Below are 20270 nucleotides of genomic sequence, written 5' to 3'. Positions count from 1 at the left end.
ATAGCAACATCATGATAAGCACATGGTGGTATATAAAGGATTAAGATCTTTTGAGGGTGATGTATGTCATATTTATTACCCTAGATCTTACTGTATTTGTGGATGCAGAATATTTGTTTACTTATCTGAAATTAAACATTTGCTTTGCATCAAAATACAGCCAGAATGTTTAGCCTTTTATTTAAGCCCTTACTTTCAAAGGTAAAATTTGTGCACTCTGCATTCATCATTTCCAGCAGTGTCATCAGCTGTGGGCTTGTTAATTAAAGCAGAATTGAAGCTAACTTGGAGATATAACATTATGTAGTTTCATTTTCTTTTCATGTGTTTATAGTTTCCTTGATACTGTTGCTGTGTAGACTATGCATTGTTGTGCCTTTGTGTATATTTGAGCTATTAGGATATCAGGACACCAAACAGGACTCGGATGGCGCATTTATAGCAGAGTGCCACAATACTTGGCAAATTCAGTATTTTTTAAATGTTGCTATATTCCTAGTGACAGCGTGAGATCACCAGTAATGTAATACTGCTGTATCTTTATAGTTCTTGTATGTTGCTACCCAGTCTCTGAGAAGGGGGGACTATCCATGTATTCTCTGCATGTTGTAAAAGTGGCAGATAGCAGCCCCAACACACAGCACTTTGTGTTCCAAGAAGCCTTGTACTTCCCATGGCTTAGGGGGGTAGAAGGCTGTGCTTGAGCTATCCTTTCTCTTTAGAGTTGTATTTCCATAAAGATTGGAAAGTTGTCCTCTTGGAGATCTTGGCTCTATGTGAACATAGGGAATCTAGTTAGAGTCATGGTGATAATAGTCTGGACTGTACTATAGGGTGGCCAGATTAGGGTGATGGTGATAATAAGTTGGACTGTAATAAACGAAACTTGTTACTGTACACCGGTTTCAACAAGTATTGTGCGATCAGTACTGCAAAGCTTGTCCAGGGAGATTAATCTGTTATCATCCAAATGTTTATATGATGATACTAGGCAGTGTAACAAATATGGGATGTAATATATCCTCATGAAAACTGGTTTATCAATGTGGGGTATAATCACCAGACATTTTGCAATAGCCATCAGTTATGGTATTAATTTTTCGTGTTCGAAGTGTGCACCGATACTTTTTGGAGCAGGTGTCCATGCTGGTACACTCGATCAAGAAACCACCTTGATGGTTTCATCTTGAGCATTGTTGCTAATCAGGTTTTTTCCTTCAGGTGATTATTTCTGAATGAGCTGTTTTCTTCCTATGTTGTATAAAGTTCGTTCCTCTTGCCATACTGTCAAAATTACTAGTCATATACAACCATGAGTATTTATTGGAGAATATTTTCATTCGTTTCCTTCACTGTTTCGAAATGTAAAGATTTAAGATTGTAAAGATAAGTTTTTGAGTGATAGTATGTTGAATTGTAGAAAAAAATCCCATATACTGTATTGTACTGTAGTAAATGAATTGCATTTACCATTTATATTGTATCTTAAATGTATAGGCATCTCATTATTCCAGACATGTAACCTTGAGTGTTATATTTAGGTGTGTTATTTCTGTAATAGCAACACCAGATGGCAGATTATGTACCACAGATGTGTTAGGCTCCCTGTCCTGAATTGTGTGTTTTGTTTTTTAAGCTACTGTTTTTGTGGACACGCTTATTTTGTTTTAATATGAAAATTACATTCTGCCTAGGATCACCTGAGTAAGCATAGTACATTTAGTGCTTACTTAATTATTGCAAGCTAAATGCCTTACAATTAATAATTTATGTCTGTCAGTCTGGATGTGGTCCACTGCAGTACCCGAGTTTCGTCAGGAGAGTGACAGCTAGAATAAACCCTTTCCCAGGCTGGCAAGTATGAATCACGAGGGGTGTCTGAAGTGTATGTGAATTTTGAAAGTGTAGTTTTGTGTGTGTGTGTGTGAATCAAGAGGATGCTTGTGAAAGAAAATGCTACTAGCACCCACTTTAAATGTTTGCACCACAACTTGGTTTTTAAACCCCAGATACCCCGCCTGGCAGTGGGCTTTTACTTAACTAATTGGATATATATAATATATATATATATATATATACACACACACACACACACACACACACACACACACACACCGCTCGCTGGTAACGTTCTCGCTTGCCGTCTGGTAGACGGTAGTTCGAACCTCGATCAGGTTGCAAAAAGTTTTGCTGACGAAGTGGGTGGTTACTGTCCCCCTTGAGCAAGGAGACGGGTGTGTGTGTGTGTGTGTGAAGGTCACAGCCATGCCCTTAGATCGGACTGTATGAGCTCTCAGCTCCCTTCCAGGAGGGTAAAAGCTGACCATCACAACCATCAAGTGATCCTGACCGACCCGGTGAATTACACACACACACACTAGCAGGGGTACCCAGCGTTGCTGGGCCAAAAAGGCAAACATTCTAATCCTATTTGTTCTAGGTCAGTCTTTCTACTCCAGAAAAACTCTGTACCTCTTATACCTTTGTTAAGGGATTATAAGAGGTCTATCTCAGCTTTTGCAAACTAATCCACAGTAGTTGTGCCCACTTGCTTACTATTACTGGTGACCTCAAATGGCCTCAGAAGTCAACCTTACATAGCCTATGGGCTGCTGGGTCTAGCCAGTGACCTCAAATGACCTTGGAGGTCAGCTTCTTATAGCCAGTGTCTGAACTGGAGGCCATGCGAGTCTCCAAGTCAAAAATTGGCCTGCAAGGGCCAATATATATATATATATATATACATACACACACACACACACACATTGTATATATGCATTTACTGTATATGGAGTAGTGAAAGAGATGAAATTAAGGACAGCTAGGATAGGAGAAAAACTTAAGTTGAATGGCAAGTAATGGAGTCTCATAATGTGCTTGTATGCTGATGATGCTGTTTTGATGGCAGAAATTAAGTGTGGCTTGCAGAAGGTAGTGAGAGTTTGATCAGATCTGTGCAAGAAGAAAAGTAAGATAGTAGTATGTGAAAAGAAAGAGTATTACAGTAGATTCTTACAGGCAGTAGAGAGTGGAAGGTACAGGAATTTGCAGGGTACAAAAAGTGAAATACTTAAGGAGGTGATAGTTTTAAGTATCTGGGAGCTGTTTCATGTATATGTGGCCAGTTGGAGAGTGTAGTTAAGGACAGACCACAGAGAAGAGTAATTTAAGAGCTTGGTTGGGTTTTAAAGGACAGGAAAGTTAACATGGAGGTTGAGACCCCTACTTAGGAGGTAAAGAGAGCAGTACATAAGTGTTGTACTGTCATCATTCTTGTATGTGAGTGAAGCCTGGGCTGTGAGTGACCGAGAACTTTCTAGGTGGCCAGCTGTTGAAATGACCTTTCTTGGAACAGTAAAAGTGATACAGAGGGCATTGTTGGTAGAGGCATACCTAATTTGGTGTGGAAGAAGAGAGTGAAACAGCACACTGAAGAAGGAAGAGGAAGAGGAGGTTTGAGAGATGAGAAAGGTGTGTCAGTGTAGCCTGGAGGCACTTCTGTCACAGCCATCCCTTTTTCATAAAATGTGTGATCAAGCTAGTGATGTCAGATTTATGCTGTGGTGCAAAAGGTACTTCAGATCCCCAAGTTCATTAAGAAAATATTATTAGCTGGGCACTTAAAATTAAAGTACTAAGGCTGATACAGCCATAGACCTTATGAAGAATATATTTTACTATTTTGTATTAAATTTTGGTAGTTGTACATTCTGTATTTTACAGGCAAAGCCAGAAGTCATACAGTTATGAGAAAGGAGTTGCAGTATATTGAAGCTTTTACCTTTATATTTTGTAAAAAAAATTCTGTGTACAGTGCATTTTATTTATTCAGTTTGCCCTCCCCACCCTCCTGGCAGTTTTTAACTGTGACAACTGTTTAATGAACACATGTTCCATATAACATAGCCTTGTTGTTCAGTAGCATTATCCTCCAGTACTGACATGTGTAGAGGAAATTTATGATAATGACAATACTTTTGTCATTATCTGCACCACAGTATTTAGCCATTAGTGTCGATAGCAGGGAACTGTATACCCATTTTTTGATCATGCAGCACACACTTGAAGTTAACCATGCACATTGCACACAACCAAAGCTCCATCTTGGAGTAGGTGTTTGGTTATATCAGGGTGGTTATTGTAGCACTAACTGGGAAAGAAGAGAAAAAAAAAATCCCCTGTGGTTCTAATTGCAGTGTGGGATGCTCCATCTCTTATTACAGAACTATTATTTCTGGTTTATATTTTCTTGCAGTAATTCACACTTGGGGCCTGCTGCATTCCTTTATAGGCCAGTAGGTAATATTTTAGTTTTTTGGATAACTGGTTAATCCATTGCTGAATTTTGTATTTTATTCTTGCTACCCTCGTATGATTTTATTCACCTCAGGAAAGACTTTAACACCTGGAGGAGTTGACTTCAGTGTTCATTGAACTTATTCATTAGTGGAAATCCTTCCTGAAGTTTGTTCAGATCTTCTAGTGTTGGCTTGGGTAACATGAAGTATATGTATGTACATATAGGGTAATCGGATTGAAGAGATAAAGCTATTAAGATACCAGATACTAGAAGTGCCTTTAGATAGGACTGGGAGAAAAAATGCCATGAAAGCAGTAAACACAGCTTCTTGCTGTGTTCTTGAACTGCGAATAGAATGAATTAGTGGGCCAGAGCTTAGACTTCATCGTATCCCAGAGTATCTGTAGTTAGTCATGATCTTGAAATGGTTGTTGTTGGTTAATGCTAAATACTACAGTATAAGCGTAGCTTCTATACTTGAACATTCATGCATTGTGTTAATATTTTTATTGTCTGGGAAGTGAAAACAATCTAAGCTTCTCCCACATTTGAGTGATCTCCAGTTTAAGTCCTCTGCTGAGCAGTGTATCACAACTTGGGTGCAAAATTAAGTGGTTCATTGTAGTTACTAAGTTCTCTATAAATTCATTGACAGTTCAAAATGGAGATACACTAAAATATAGTTTCTTTACATTCTCAAGTAAAGTTACTGAATACTGTGCTTATAATTATAAAACACATTATATGAGGGCATTTAATGCTCAGGTGCCTCAAATACACATTGTAGTAATCGGTTTTTGCTGCTGCCCACCAGAGGACTGAGACCTGGGGCCACATTCTTGTCAGCTTAATTGGTTTTCTTGCACCTCTTCCTTACCAGTTTGTATCTGTATATAACACACTAATGTACTTTATCTATGCTGTTTTTTACAAGCTATGTTGATAATAAATGGATGAAAGTAACATACAGGAGAAGAGTAGGGTGTAATATGCATAATAAATTGCTAAGGAAGATGTGCCAGAAGGCCTTCTAGACCAACAGAAATGCGAGCCCTGGAGTGTCATTAATTGCATTCTACTCCAGCCAGTACACGGCAAGAATCAATGTTTACTTGCCTTTTAAGCCGCCCTCACAATAATCCTTCCTGGCTGAGCATCCTTGATATTGTGCAATATTTTCTTAATGGCAGCAGATTCGGTTGGTGGAAGTGGTAGAGAAGTAAATCATACATAAAAATAGTAATAAAAATGCATGATACATATCTGTTGGAGAATGTCTACAGTCTCCTCAATATTTCACTTGTAATTATATCAAATCAGGACTGTAAACTTCATCCTGGTTTTCACCCATTGCTACTGTTGTCTTTCGTCATGTCTGGCAGATCACTGATCATGTTTTCAATGTACAATGTGTTCTTCTTCAGAGCTGTTATTTCATTGTATCCCACAGTGTCAGTTTGATTGCTTCCAGCTCAGATGAAATATTAGCAGAAAATTTTGTCACTGAATGTGTTTTACATTGCAGTTCATTGTGGATTTTGCTTTTAATTACTTATACTGTACCTGGAAGCTGCTCTACCTGGTTATGCAGCACTACCTCTAAAATACCTAAGACTGTATATACTTATATATGTTGTGCACTGATACTTTACATTTTGCTTTGGTACTTAACTTTACCAGCTGCTGAGCAGAACAGGCTAGAGGCTGTACAATATAATTTGATCCAGCTAAGGAGTAGAGGCATACCAATGTTTACAATTTTCATTTTAATAACAATGGAGCAGAGAACTATATGGAAAAACAAACACATGCAGAGACTTGGCACTTTTGTTGTTAATAATTTGCAAACAAGATAACATTTTCCCCGAACAGCAGGATAATAGTGGTGGCATCAACTAATAATATCACACAACAATATATCTGGTCATCACAAGCAGTTCACTCCTACCCATGCATAAAAATAAACTCTATGTAATAAAAAACACAAAAATAGAGGGGAAAATGGGCAAAATTACAATAGAAGTAGTAGTGATGGGACACCAATGCTTCAGAGCAAATAATGTTTATATTTATACCTACATAGATAAAATATCATCTACATCAGTAGACTTACAGTATAGAGTAATATCAGAAGGTTGAACAAATGGCACTTTTTGCATACAGTTTTGCTTCTAACTCCAGTGAGATACCACACTCATTCTCGACCTATCAATTAACCTTTTCACTCTTGTGGACACAGTTGGATATTTTCAGGCTACATCCCATTATTTTATTTAGCTGAGAGTATTTCTAGCTGTCCAGGAGTTAGTATACTTTCAACCCATTTTAGTACTAGAATTCCTCTCATCCAAAAAATAATTTGTTAGCCTGAATAGTAGTAGTACTAGTTGTAACCCCAGGCTCATCTAGATGTGAACCCACCAAATTGCAGTCCCTTTTCTTGCAGTCTGCCATCTTTTTGAAGGACAGGGAGGAGGGTTCAGGAACAGTTGCATAACCAGGCAGCTCCACCACTTGGCTACATATGTACCACTCATGAAAGCATCCTCTCTAACACTTGAGTAAAATAATTTATTGTGTCCACAGAATGCAAAAGGGACTAATACCTCACTGAGAGCTAAGCTTGCCATTCAAGACAGACTGAATTGTAGTGAACTAGGAAAGAACCATGAGGGAGTCAAAACTGAAAGGAATCTTCATACACATCCTTTGAAAGCCCAGGGTTTTATGGAATTGCTGTGTGAGCAGTTTGTGTTAGTTGCATTTTTTTCTTTCACACACTATACATAAATACATGGAAAGCACTACAGTATTGGAGGAATAAGGATCATAGGCTTTTTAAGAGTAAATCATATGCAGGAATACATTAGACAGTCTTACTATGCAGGCATACTTCATGTAATTGTTTCCACAGTTGTGTTTAATTCCCTCATGGTTCTCTGCATGGACTAGATCACCTGCATATTTGGTTGAAGTTGACTTAGGCCACAGCGAGTGATGAGAATCCCAAACAAGCAACAGTCATGGCTCAAATCTGAGATGAATTATTTACCACTCTGTTTACAAGTTACTTTTGCACAATTCATGACCACAAAATTTTTATTATACTGTAGTAGAGTGGTAATAATAGACTTTGCTTCCCCCCCCCGTAATTCGAATGACAATAGGAAATAATGTTTCTCTTCCAATATGAAGCTTGATGGGAATGTTTTAATGAAATGATCAACTCCATATGGTGATACATCTGCACAAATTTAAACATCCTTTTTGCTAAAAATGAATTCATTATTGCAAACAACTGTTTAAAGGAATTTCCATTACTACAGTATTCTGATGCTATAGAGGCACAGGGTATAAGATCTATTTGTATTTGTCCTTTACACTTAATGGCACCCACTATGTCCATCACTAAATTCTCTTGCTGAGAGTCTGTATCTCATACAGTTATCATAATAGAGGCATACTGACCATCACAGAACAGTGTATCTCAGTTTAAGTTTAGGCCACAGTTACAATAACATTCATTTATCTTAGCTTAGGAGGCTCTGTAACACCACTTCTGTAGCAATTTATGTTGGCCATATCACCTTAATATTCTTTCTGAGCCGTTTATACCTCTAATATCAACATTGTTGGCATTTATTGCATACAAGTGAAAGTTAATATCCATATGCTCATTTCAGCAGGTTCGGAAGAGGTGATACTGAGCTTTCTAAACCGACCAATTTTTGCAATGGACCTAATCCACGACTGGCGGGCCCCTTGCTGCGGTGAGCCTAAAGTGTTGCCGAGTGGAGGTGGGGGCACAGAGACTAGCACACAGCAGCCCAATTCTACCATGCTTAGGTAGGGTAGGAGAAATCAGAGAGGAAGAGGGAATCTGGGAAGAGGCGGGGAGTGAGCGGTGGTGGTGGTTGTGGTGGTGGCAGGTGCAGACTGTGACGCATCGTTCGCACTGCAACAAACACACACACAACTACTACAACACACAGCTACATAGGGATGGTTAATGGTGGTCTCATGCCACACAAAACAAGGTCAACCCCACACACAATTAGTCTAAAGGGATCATGGCAGCAAAAATACTTGCACAGTACTTACAAGTTTGTCATTTTAGTCATATTCTTAAAACTGCATCCTTTCTACACTATGCTACAGGAAAGTGATCAATTTCTGCACAACTATGGCAGTAGCAATAATATTAGCAACTAACATTGTCATAAGAAGCATTACTGAATTACCACTCAACAAACAGGATTGTTGATAATATTTAGACTTCTAAGTTATATTTCGTGATGCCAAGTTAAATCTTAGTATTTGATCACTTGCTCTGGCATTTACTCAACATTTCAATGCTAGACTAACCATCTGTTGCTGTCTGTCTCAAACAGATCCAATATATTCACTGGCAGTATTCTGGGATATGCAAAAGCAGTTATGAAAAAGTGGATTGCTATTAGAAAAATAAGATGTAGTGGGCAAAATCTTATCTTGATAATGCAACTAGTAACTACCATGACAAAATAAACACAATATGACATGTGACTCACCATGGAGACAGGCGTACTGATAATATGTGTAAGTGTATTCAGCAGAAGATAACGTTTGTATACCATAGTTTTAAGTGTTGGTTTTTTCAACAGATAGGATTACTTGCAATTGTTTGAGTAAAAAGATATGTCAGTCCACTGATTATTCTAAATATTTTGTGTAAACTACATTCTGTATGGGTGGGGGCAAAGGTATGCTAGATGTTTTTTTTTTTTATATCTTGTACTAACTCAGTAAGGAACCACCTTGATTTAAAATTAAACTTATCCCCTACTTGTTATGTTGTCTCTGATGAGCCACACTTCATATGTTATTAGGTAGGTAAGAGTACATTCTGTAAAGAGTTTGTGAGATGAGATTTTAGTTTAATGTGAATGCGATAAATATATTTAGTACTGTGGATGATATGAATATGAGATTATTTGTTGTTGATCTGTTGTGGCCTTGGTGGCAGGAGACTGGCAACAACGCTTTCTAATGCATACCTCGTGGCAGGGTACCAAATGGATTGGTGGCAGAGGAGGTGGCAGAGGCATCAGAGTAGAGAGTGTCAGCATCAGAAGTGTCACGGGAGACACTGGCAGGGCGAGGCCACACTGGGGTGAAGGTGTCATCCTCCCGCCCTTGCACCAGATTGCCACGGGATAGATTCTCCATCCTCCTTCATTGAGGGGGGGCCAGTCCAACAGAGTCGGGACAATGCCAGTTTTTAGTAAGGCCAAAGCCAAGTGTTACATTTTAGTTACTAGCACTATACAGTAATACTACTTACAGCTTATGATGCTGAATGACCACTTCACACCTGAGGGTCATTAATTTTTTAAATAAATTTTTGAATACAATAAGTAACTTCTAGCATTAACCCCTTCATTCCAATGATGTACTTTTGATTTTAATCAGTCACCAGACAGACGCCTGCATTAACCCCTTCTCAGTTGGATTCCATTCTGAAGTTGAATGAATCTGTATGTAAGTAGTAAAAATAAGGTAGAAAAATGCATGATCAGAGTGAAGGGGTTAATAACCTACAGCAAATTCTTCAACACTTTTATTGCTGGAGACAATTCCTATTATCTCAGTTATAGCTGAGAATATAGTAGTTTTGCTATTTCAGTCCTACATAGCTTGCTTGGCATGTGCAAGACCAGGAGTCACTCACTGTGAAGAGTGTCTACAGTTAAATCACCAAAAGCTACACTCCAAAGTTCCTGCACGTAATGAAAGAATACAGGAAAAGTTTTCATTCATGGTAGGTCATTGTAGCACCTTAGGATGGAAGAGCACTGGGTTTTGTCCAGTTATGCATACAACTGCAATGAGAGTGAGGGAGTCACTTCAACAGGTCAGAGGTGATGCACTGGTAATGCAACTTGCTATCTGTGAATATTTACTGTATAGTAATCTCAAAACCATTTAAAGAGTTGCTTGCTGTGAATTGTGCAAAGGCAGCAGTGAATAACTCTATCCAGTCATTTGCTGCAACTTTCCTTCCTGCCATCGTGTCATTTTTAATCACTGGACATTGTCACTTTGCGCAACACCTTTCTGGTAATGTGGTTACCTGCTGTCTCCATCGTACACTTAATGACCTCTAGATACTTGAGGGTTTTCGTAATCTTTTAAAGCACAAAATACCTTTCTCCTTTGTAAACTTTGGTTGGCATCATAGCAACCAGTCTTAGTCAGGTCTATCATGGCAGCACCTTGTGCTCTTATACACAGCCTTGTCTATGCCCCTGCTTATTGAAATCAGAGTGTATTAGCATAATTTTCTTAAGCATTCATGAGTGAGTTTATGGTGCTTATCCCCTTTGGCACTTTTTGTTTTGTCCTATAGGTAGTGGAGCCTTTATAAACAAATGAATGACTGAACATCCTTCATGAATCATTGTTTCTTATCCTATCCATCTTTGCATCCACACACATTCTCGTATAAATCGATTTCCACTACTCTAAACCTTGGCTTTACTTTCATGCCAAACCTGTCTCGCATCCATATGGCAATGTGAGCACCATAACTCCATCATCCAGTCCTATTGCAGCCACCACACTTGGACCTGTTTTATATCAAGGTCTTCATAGCACTAGTCACTTTCCTTCCCTGTGATACTCCAATTTCCCTTTCCCTTGTGCATTTACCTCTATCACTGCAGCCCTGTACTTAAACTCCCTCACTGATTCAAGATTCTTTCAGGTGTGTAGCCAAACATGCATCCTGTCAAATTACTGTTTCTCCTGATGTGAAAAAATAGGTAAAAACAAGACCCAGAAGTTGATTATAGACGCTTTATAATTTTGGACAACTGTTAATCTCACTGGATATTACCTTCAATCATGACTTTTAATTTACCTTTGGAAATGGGTGTTACAAATTGCTTCACCGTGAATATTACTGTATATACTGTGCATAAAAGCAGATCCGACATGCAGTATCAGCAGAGGATTTCCATTGTGTTTACATTCCTTTTTGAGCAGTTTTTGGAAGCAAATACTGTTTTATGTTCCTGCTGTTCATAAATTAGTGTTCAGTTTTATCAATACAGTACCAACCTGTATTCATTGGTAAAAATAACAGGATTTCAATTCTGAATGCTGAACTGTTTGTTAACTACAACTTAAATAATTCACTGTGGGTGTGCATTTATGAATCATACAATTCCGGAACTATTATCATTTTGCTGACCATAGTTCATTGCATAGATGTCAGTACCTCCCAAGAATTCTAACCTTCTCCTTGGAAAGACTTGACAGATATCCTGGTTCAATAAGGACATCTTATAAGAAATGAATGTTTTATTACATATATGTATATAAACACATTTTAATTGACTAGTTTTACTGTGTGTGTGTGAATTTTAGTTGCATGAACTAATTTCTACAGCACAATAGTTTGTCCACTTTAACTTGGTGAGGATTTTCACCCTTTTCCAGCTTATTTCTTATAACTCTGACAGCTTAGCCCAGGAATCAAACTGACATCCTTTATAATTTACACCTACTGCCAGATTAATTCACCTTAGAAAAGCCCTCTTGTACTGTAATGGGTACACTGTATATCACCCTTCCAGTCAGAAATATCTATCATAAGCTGTATAATGCAGTCTTAGGATAGCAGGAATAAATACTAAACAATTCCCCAAGGGTAAAGGGCTGTACATCCTTTCAACTTCATGACCAGCACCATAATCTAATGATAATCTCTTATTACAGCTGTTAGGGGACGCGGTAGCAAAGTGGTAGCGCGCCGGACTCGTAATCGGGGGATTGCGAGTTCGAGCCTCGCCCGGGCTGCCGTGCCGGGAGTGGTAGCTCACTCCTGTAACCCTAGCGGGGCTATATAGTCCAATACAGGGCTTAGCTCGGGGGAACTCCATTTCTCCCATTTTATTACAGCTGTTATCAAGTTGAGAGAATTTTTAGGCCAGGTTAAAACAGAGTATAATAGTGCCAAGTACCACTGTTTCTGCATCTTTAAATTTTGTATTATGTGATGGCTGTATCTCAATTTCAGGTCAAGTAAAGTGGGCAGAGCATAGCATCATATGTTCCCGTACCTGGCTTGAGACTGTCTAGGTACGTTGAAGAGTTTGGCCAATTTCATGCTAAGTTAAAGTGGACAGAGTATAGTAGTAGTATTGATGCTGTACCTGGCTGGAGACTCTCTAGGTAAGTTGTGTAGTGAGGACCAGAAGCCAGATGGTGGTGCGTGTGTGGTGGGGGCTGTGGAGGGCTCAGGGGTGGGCCTGGAGGAACGTCGGCCTCGGTCCCCCACGCCAGTGCCCCGACCCTCATCCTGGTTCATCTTGCGGGTGAGGGAGCGTACCCGGTTCAGTAGGGTAGAGAAGAGGGATTCAGCCGTTAAGATCTGGAACCCATCATCCTCATCCTCCTCTTCTTCCCCAGCTGAGCTGAAACTGTCGCTGTGTTCCAGGAAGCCTCCACTTCGGCTGTTACACAAAAGTTATGCACAACTTTATTAATCCAAACTTTATCCTGTGGATTTGTTATGTTTGACTTATCACTTATAACAAATTTTATCCTGTGATTTTATCTGAGTTTAATACTGTGTTTTGGACAGTTACTTCTTAATCAGCATTAATCCTCAGTTACTTCATTCAAGGCTTCTAATCAGTACTACTAGTCTAAACCCACATATAAGTAATACCTATTAGTCTGTGTAATAGCCTAATTAAATATTAACTGAACTAATTTACTGACAAGAATACATAGTGAATAATGTTAGAAACTACAATATTTTCAAGAACTTTTTGACTAAAACTGAACTTACCTAGTGTGCATTTTTAAGTGGTAAGTGGTCCTGCTGTAGCTTGAAATACAAACACATCCATCAAACGTATGATCTAACTGAATTATCATTAAATTATATCAGTAATACAAACATTAACCTACACAGGCTGTCCTCATCATAAGTCAGGGATGTGTTGAAAAATATGAGGTGTTCAGTTTTAGAAGATGGTGTATCACTGACAGTCCAAGTGGGAGGAAAAAACTGAAAATTTAAGGGCATACCTTCCAAGGGTATGATTCAAACAAAGTCCACCCACCAGTTGTGCCTTCACTACTGAGTATAATATAGAAGGTCTGCCAAATTATTATAGCATTTTTCTCCGATTTACATTTTGGAGCAAAACCACTAATTCTGAAAGCCTCGTATCACAGATTTTTCCATACAACTGCAACTTTTAATTGGGGGAAACTGGCAAATCAGTATGGCAAACTTTTAATTGGGCGAAACTGGCAAATCAGTATGGCAGTGGAACTTTAAGACAATTTTTCTGTAATTAAACTTAATAGAAAAATTGTCTACAAGTATTTGCAAAAAAATAAAATAAAAAATGACATACAGGGGACTGACTGTAATTGCACTGATTATTAAATTATACCATTAATACAGACACTTCAGTACAGTAAAGTAATTCCAACATGAAACAGGTGTGAGGTGTAGCAGTCAAAGAATGAGGTACCTATTAGTGTGAGTGAGGCGGCGTGACCAAGTGGGCAGCATGGCAGGCGTGTCGGCAAGATGGCGACGCGGTGGAGGGGATGCCATCCTGATCATCCCTCTCTCACCTTCACCCTCTACCCGCCCACTGCACACCACAACCACATTACCAGCAAGTATCACCAAGTTCACACCACCAGCAGACAGTATTATTTCATTAGCAAAGTTAATAGGAAGCTACAAGCAACATGGCTTTAAAGATACATGGATTAATGTAACTGCACTGTGACAAAAGACTTTAAAATGCTTTCTGACAGCTGGGATTACTCTTAACTAAAAAGATTGTCTGGTGTTAGCCTAAAAAGCATTTCCAAGTATACCCAGAGCAAGAGAAATGGCACCTGAGATAGTGGTAGGTTTGAGACACTGACAGCTATGACTAGTGTCTGTTAGGCTCATGTCAGCCTGAATAAAATAACCAACTTATCAACCAGTGAGAGGGTTTTAAAAGGAGAGAGAGAGAGAGAGAGAGATGACAGCTATGACTAGTGTCTGTTAGGCTCATGTCAGCCTGAATAAAATAACCAACTTATCAACCAGTGAGAGGGTTTTAAAAGGAGAGAGAGAGAGCTATTAAATTTCATTCAAACTCTTGAGAGAGAGAAAAAGATCTGTTAAATTTTATTTTATTTACTCTTGCTGTAGGTTAAGGTCCAGTTCCAGTCTGAAGCTTCATGTTACGAACTTGAAGGGAACGAATTTTGCCACATTTGCAAAGTGTATATAGCAGGTTGTAGCATCGCTGGTAATTATGAGATTATGTTGTTACAAGTATTTAAATCATAAAAGCTACTGACAAAGTAGGTCAAATGTGGAACTGTAAATCTAGCAAAATGTATTTAAAAAAAAAAAAAAAAATGAAATATTGAATAAGCAAAAATAACCCTTAAAATTATTTAAGCAGAGCCAGTGTGGTACCTGAGGAAGCAAGTCATGCTTGGGACTGTTTACAACGATACATACTTCAATGGTGGTGGTCGAGCTCCCATATTATATGAGAAAGGTTGGTGAGCTGGAGTTGTATCTGCATTCTCATCACCATGACCGCTGACTGGTGGTGTAATCAGTCCCTCACCCTCCACTGCAATTGGGATGATGCGCTCACGACGGCATTTCCTAAACAAGGTAAGAGATTTTAAATTTGCGAAATTTCTGGCACAGAATCTTCATTTGCTTTTAATTAACTGTCAGGTGACAGTAAAGTGAGTGTGATTAATTTAGATTTTATCCTACATTGACCCATGAGAAACATAGGAGCCCAGGGCTAGGCAAGTTGGTCCTGACATTTAAGATGAGAGTGACCAGCCTCACACATTCCTGAGTGGCATTACATGAGCAATAAACCCCAACCACCCTTGGATATAAACCTTCACCGGCTCAATCTGATTGGAGTGCTGTAATTACTAAACCACCAGGCGCCAAAATTTGGTTATATGGTTACCACCCAGTGTGGTAAATGGTTTCCTGGTGTACAGGAAACCATTTGGCTTGTCACTCAGTAGAGTCACCCACAGACAGAAGGAAAAGGAAAGAATGACAGAAGAGGGATTGCAGTCACCTGCAGGCAGAAGGATGGAGGAGAGGGAATTATCTTGCATTTTCTTTGGGGGATTATAATTACAGGAGGATAAATACAATAAGCAGTGAAGTAGTTGAGTTTGCACAAGGTACATGGTGACTCAGATTTTGGGACATGATTCCAGAAGTAATTTTTTATCTGAGCATGAGATCTATATTCAACATATGTCAAATTAAGAAAAAGAAGATTTAACCAAAGTGGGGATTACTAGAAATATCATGCCACTACCATACAGTCACGATTGGCTATACGATAGGGTTACATCGAGAAAACTATCATATAATGAGGTCCATATAACATGGGTTCACTGGGAATAGGGAGAGTACCCTTGACCATGAAAACTTCAGGCTTGCCCTTGGCACTCCTCAGTAGCACCACATTTTCTTCTAGGGACAGCATCCTTACCAGACAGTTTCCAACTCACATGTTTCAGTATTTCGCACACAGAAAAATATCACTTCGTCCTGTATCACGCACTGCATTGTTACGCACTTATTGTACACTTATTTGGCGATAGCAGTGGTGTTTAAGTAGCTTTTCATTCACACAACTGAACGAAAAGCAATCACAGCAAATGTAAACTCTGGGTGGCCATGTTGGCTCAGGCAGATGGCTGTCGGCTTCCGTGCATCACCATGTCTCCACAAGATTCTCGGAGGTGGCCATTGCAGTTATTGTTGTAGCCAAATTGTGACCAATTTTTTATCATTTTCAAAAATGAGTACAGTATAGTTTTTGAATTACTGTTGTAGCAGTTTATCACACAGTGAAGCCCCATAATGAGAGTTGACTGTACGAGGTCTGTCCACAAAGAAACTGAACGTTTCATGTACTGCATCAACTAGCCAACCTAGCATGATCACGACGGGAGTGCAGTGTAGCAGGGACTTATGAGTTTCAGTGTAACACTAGCCACAGTGAAGTTGCAGAATGAGTTTACTTACAAGGTCTGTCCAAAAAGAAACTGAACTTTTTATTGCACACCCATTAGCCAGCCTAGAGTGATCACAACAGGAACGCTGTGTAGCAGTGACTTTGAGTTATGGTCTAACACTGGCTGCATCATGCCATGTTACTTAGTCACTAAGGTACACGCACTTGAGTGAACATTTGTTTGGTTCACTTGACAATTTGTTGCAAGTTGAACAACGAAGGACCTTGAAGAGAACTGGGAAAAACTTTTACATAGACTTTTGAAATGTTGCAGCAGGCTTATGGGGAGGATTGTTTGAGCTGTACACAGTGTCACAAGCTCCAGTGATTCAGATTGGGAAGAACATCCACTAAAGATGATCCCAAATCTGGACGACCTTCCACATCAAAGAGACAATGATTAAGTTCATGCTGTGATCAATGAAAATCGTCACCAGTCTGTCAGTGAAGGATGCATCATGTTGCTGCAAAATTTGTGCTACGTCTACAGACAGATGAGCAAAAACAGAACTGTGTCTCAGCCAGTCAGGAACTGTCTGATTGTTCAAATGCTGATGAAAACTTTCTGAAAAATGTCAACAGGTGATGAAACGAGGGAGCACGGGTACGATGTCAAAACAAAAAGGCGGTCATCACAGTGGATTGTAACATCATCACTTGGGGGGGGGGGGGAAGCACGTCAGAGTCACTCAAATGTGAAGGTGATGTTGATTTTTTTTTTTTTAAGAGCATCGTTCATCGTAAGTTTGTTCCATGTCACCAGACGGTCAATAAAGACTGAAACATTTAAAGCAAGCGACCTTAAGCAAAACCTGAATGCTGCACCACAACAGTGCACCTGCTCACACATTGCACGAGACGACCATTGTCCCACAGCCACCCATCTCTCTGGATTTGCCCCCCATCCCTATCCCCCTCAAAACCCACCCTAAAAGGCTGCCGATTTCAGACGATATAAGAGATAGAAGAAAATTCACTAAGTGGCTAAACACACATTAACATAGTGCATGTACCTTGATGACTGAGGTATGTGATGTGATGTAGCTAGTGTTTGATTAATGCTTTACAAGCTATGGTTACACAGCACTCCCATCACGATTATCGTTTTCTAGTTGGTGTGCAATAACCCGCCACATGCCAGCAGACTTTTTCTACATAGGTTAGAAATGATGAGGAAACATGGAGAACAATCATAAACGTACTCACAGAAGCCATTTAGGTCAATTTTGAGGTTGATTCTCTCAGAGCAGGCAGCTGAAAACTTCGGAGTATCGCCCGTAGACTTCACCGCCACAAAGTGATAGGAGACAGAAGCTCTGCCTTTTTTTCACTGGTAACTATGCTATTTGAGCCAGGGACACTCTTGTTGGGTATATAGATGGTATAGGAAGGCCTAGAGAGGCGCAGGAATATCCCAGCCGATTTTTGGGCGCTTAATTTGAATGTTCGAATTTTGGCAAATATATCAAATCGCCGACATACATGTATGTCGCTGGCACTGTCCATGCATATAGGGGCCAATGTACATGTATGTCACCAGCACGGGGTGGGTTAAAAAGATTGGTTTCTTTTTAGTCAGACCTTGTATATAGGTTTATTGTAGTTACATTGAAATAGATCAGTATAAATTGTTTAAGTTACGTTGATATGTGATTGTGCAATTAGAGCCCCCAAAAAACTCCTGGAAGTTGCCAGTGTTTGCTGGATCACTTAATAGCGTGTGGTCAGTACCAGCTTAGAGCTGGTTTACCCTTCTTTTTAAAAATTCCGTATTGGGATTATTACCCATGCACAAAGCATTATACTAGTATTATTTTCATCTTAGATATTCTACTGGTGCTCTAAATGAGATTTAAACTGAAAAGTTCTTCATATAGTTTACTAAAAACCATGAAAGCTTATTGTGTGTGTTTGCATTCAGCACTTTTTTAATAAGTGTTATGAATCTCAGTTGTTGGCCAAAGATCACAATCTTTCATTTGGCAAATTCAGACATGATTCTTTCCATTATACTCATAATAATATTAAGAATTGTACGGCTGAAATCGCATGGGACCAAGATCAGCATCCCAAATTTTTACAGGAGAATGACCAGATTGTGTAATGGGCATAGTTCTCTCACTTTAATTTTGCCCAGATTTTCGTTTTTTTTTTTTAACTTCATGTAGCTCAATGGTGGAAACGTGGCATGTCACTCTCTGTAAACAGAGGTCACGAGTTTGTTTATGTGGTTCGTATGATCTTTGTTTAAGTACCATTTTTCCTTACAGATGTATATCCAGCACCTAAAAAAAAAATAGAGTGACCACAACTCAGGCAACATCTTAATAATCGCACGTAGACTGTCCCTAAACTGAGGTAGAAGCAAATGACAACCTTCCATTTCTATTATGTTTTGATAAGCCATTTTTTCTCCAGTATAAATCATTAAATATCCTATTTTCAGTAGTAACACAAAAATTGTATAATTGAGGGTAATTCAAGTTAAACATACTTCTGCATTTTAAGTTATATGGAAAGGTGGCATCATTTTCCAGCTTGCGGGAGCTCCTATTGCCAATGCTGATAACTGGTACAATTGCTGATGCACTTTGGTAGATGTGTCACCAGTGTTTTTGTTCACATCATAGCCTCAGGGTGTGACTGGGGTACCAAACCTTGTTCGTGTAGTCAGACTGTGGTTTTTAAGATCTGTCAGACCTTGTTCAGGCTAGATGAAACAAGAGTCCATAGAAACATCCGAAATAATGTTTTTAAGCTACTATATTAGGCTGAGGCATGGTGAGCACCCAACAGATACTGAAGAGTATCAATAGTATACATAAATTACATGCTTAGCAGAATTAGACTGTATGTAAATATCAGGCATGGAAAAGATAGACTTCAAAGGATTCAAACAAATCTCCCTTTCATGATGGAAGAAAGTATTTTTTTCTGAATTAATACTGACATTGTTGATGGGGAATGATAGCCATGCACAAGTGAGTTGGTTATAATTATTACATGGGGAATGCAAGGAGAGAATAACAGTTACAAGACACATGAGTGAGTGGATGAGTAACGTGGGTCCTTAAAAGGGTGATGGGAAGGAGGATGTGTGCACAGAGGCCTCACATGGGGGTTCAGTGCATGCAAACATGGAGCAGCCATCTTGGCTCAACCATATGATTATTTAGCTTGTAGAAGTGTCATATGCTGCCATTGAAAAAACTGTATTGCAAATTTTCATAATTAACTCAAAACTGGGTGTAAATTTTCATTGACCATTTGGGCAACTGACTGCCTATGTAACAATCTGTAACGGGTCGTGACGGTATAAAATTTATCCTTGGTGGTGTAAACATGACAAGCTGAGGAAAAAGTGTCAGGTATTTCACTAAATCTTTTCTTCACTTTTTGAGCAAAAAATATATTTGTTTTTGCTATCCTGTGCTAACAGAATAACATTTTCTTTCATAAAATTATTCATAATTGAGCTACAGTGACTTCGTAAGCTGTGTGCAGAAAGAAATTATCAAAATGGGATGAAGCAGGATAATACACCTCCATCGGGAGTGAAAGGGGGGGGGGGTAAGTACCTCCATGTATGGGAGTGAGGGATAATCACACCCCAGGTATGGGCGAGTGAGTGAGGGGGGGGGGATTAATTACCCAAATGTATTGGGGGTGAGGGGGGTAATCATCCCCATGTATGGGGCAGTAAATGGGTAATGACCACCCACAGGGGAGGAAGGGTGGTAATGACCCCCATTGGGGTGGAATCACTGCCGAATGTGGAGTGAAGGAAGTAATCACCCTTTCCCATGGAGGGGTGAAGGGTGGTATTCACCATCCCCCGTGGAGGTTGAAGGGGATAATCACCCCCTATTGGGGTGGTGGTAAAG

The 20270-nt window shown here is 39.3% G+C and overlaps 1 protein-coding gene across 1 annotated transcript in view; it reads right to left on the bottom strand.

Annotated features, from left to right (window-relative positions):
• The window catches only part of LOC145396692 (uncharacterized), a 129988-nt gene that overhangs the window by 5625 nt on the left and 104093 nt on the right, over window positions 1-20270 (bottom strand). The window contains exons 17-20 of the mRNA XM_080269985.1: window positions 14838-14990; window positions 13837-13962; window positions 12499-12798; window positions 9337-9512 (exon numbers count right to left, since the gene is read on the bottom strand). Of these exons, the coding sequence (XP_080126111.1) occupies window positions 9337-9512; window positions 12499-12798; window positions 13837-13962; window positions 14838-14990 (755 nt within the window). The remainder of the gene's footprint in view (window positions 1-9336; window positions 9513-12498; window positions 12799-13836; window positions 13963-14837; window positions 14991-20270) is intronic.

Source organism: Coenobita brevimanus, chromosome 4 (assembly GCF_032717465.1).
Source record: "Coenobita brevimanus isolate Jiangsu-jjx chromosome 4, ASM3271746v2, whole genome shotgun sequence".
In the NCBI taxonomy this organism is placed as follows: Eukaryota; Metazoa; Arthropoda; class Malacostraca; order Decapoda; family Coenobitidae; genus Coenobita; species Coenobita brevimanus.
This window is presented reverse-complemented; position numbering and strand designations above follow the sequence as displayed.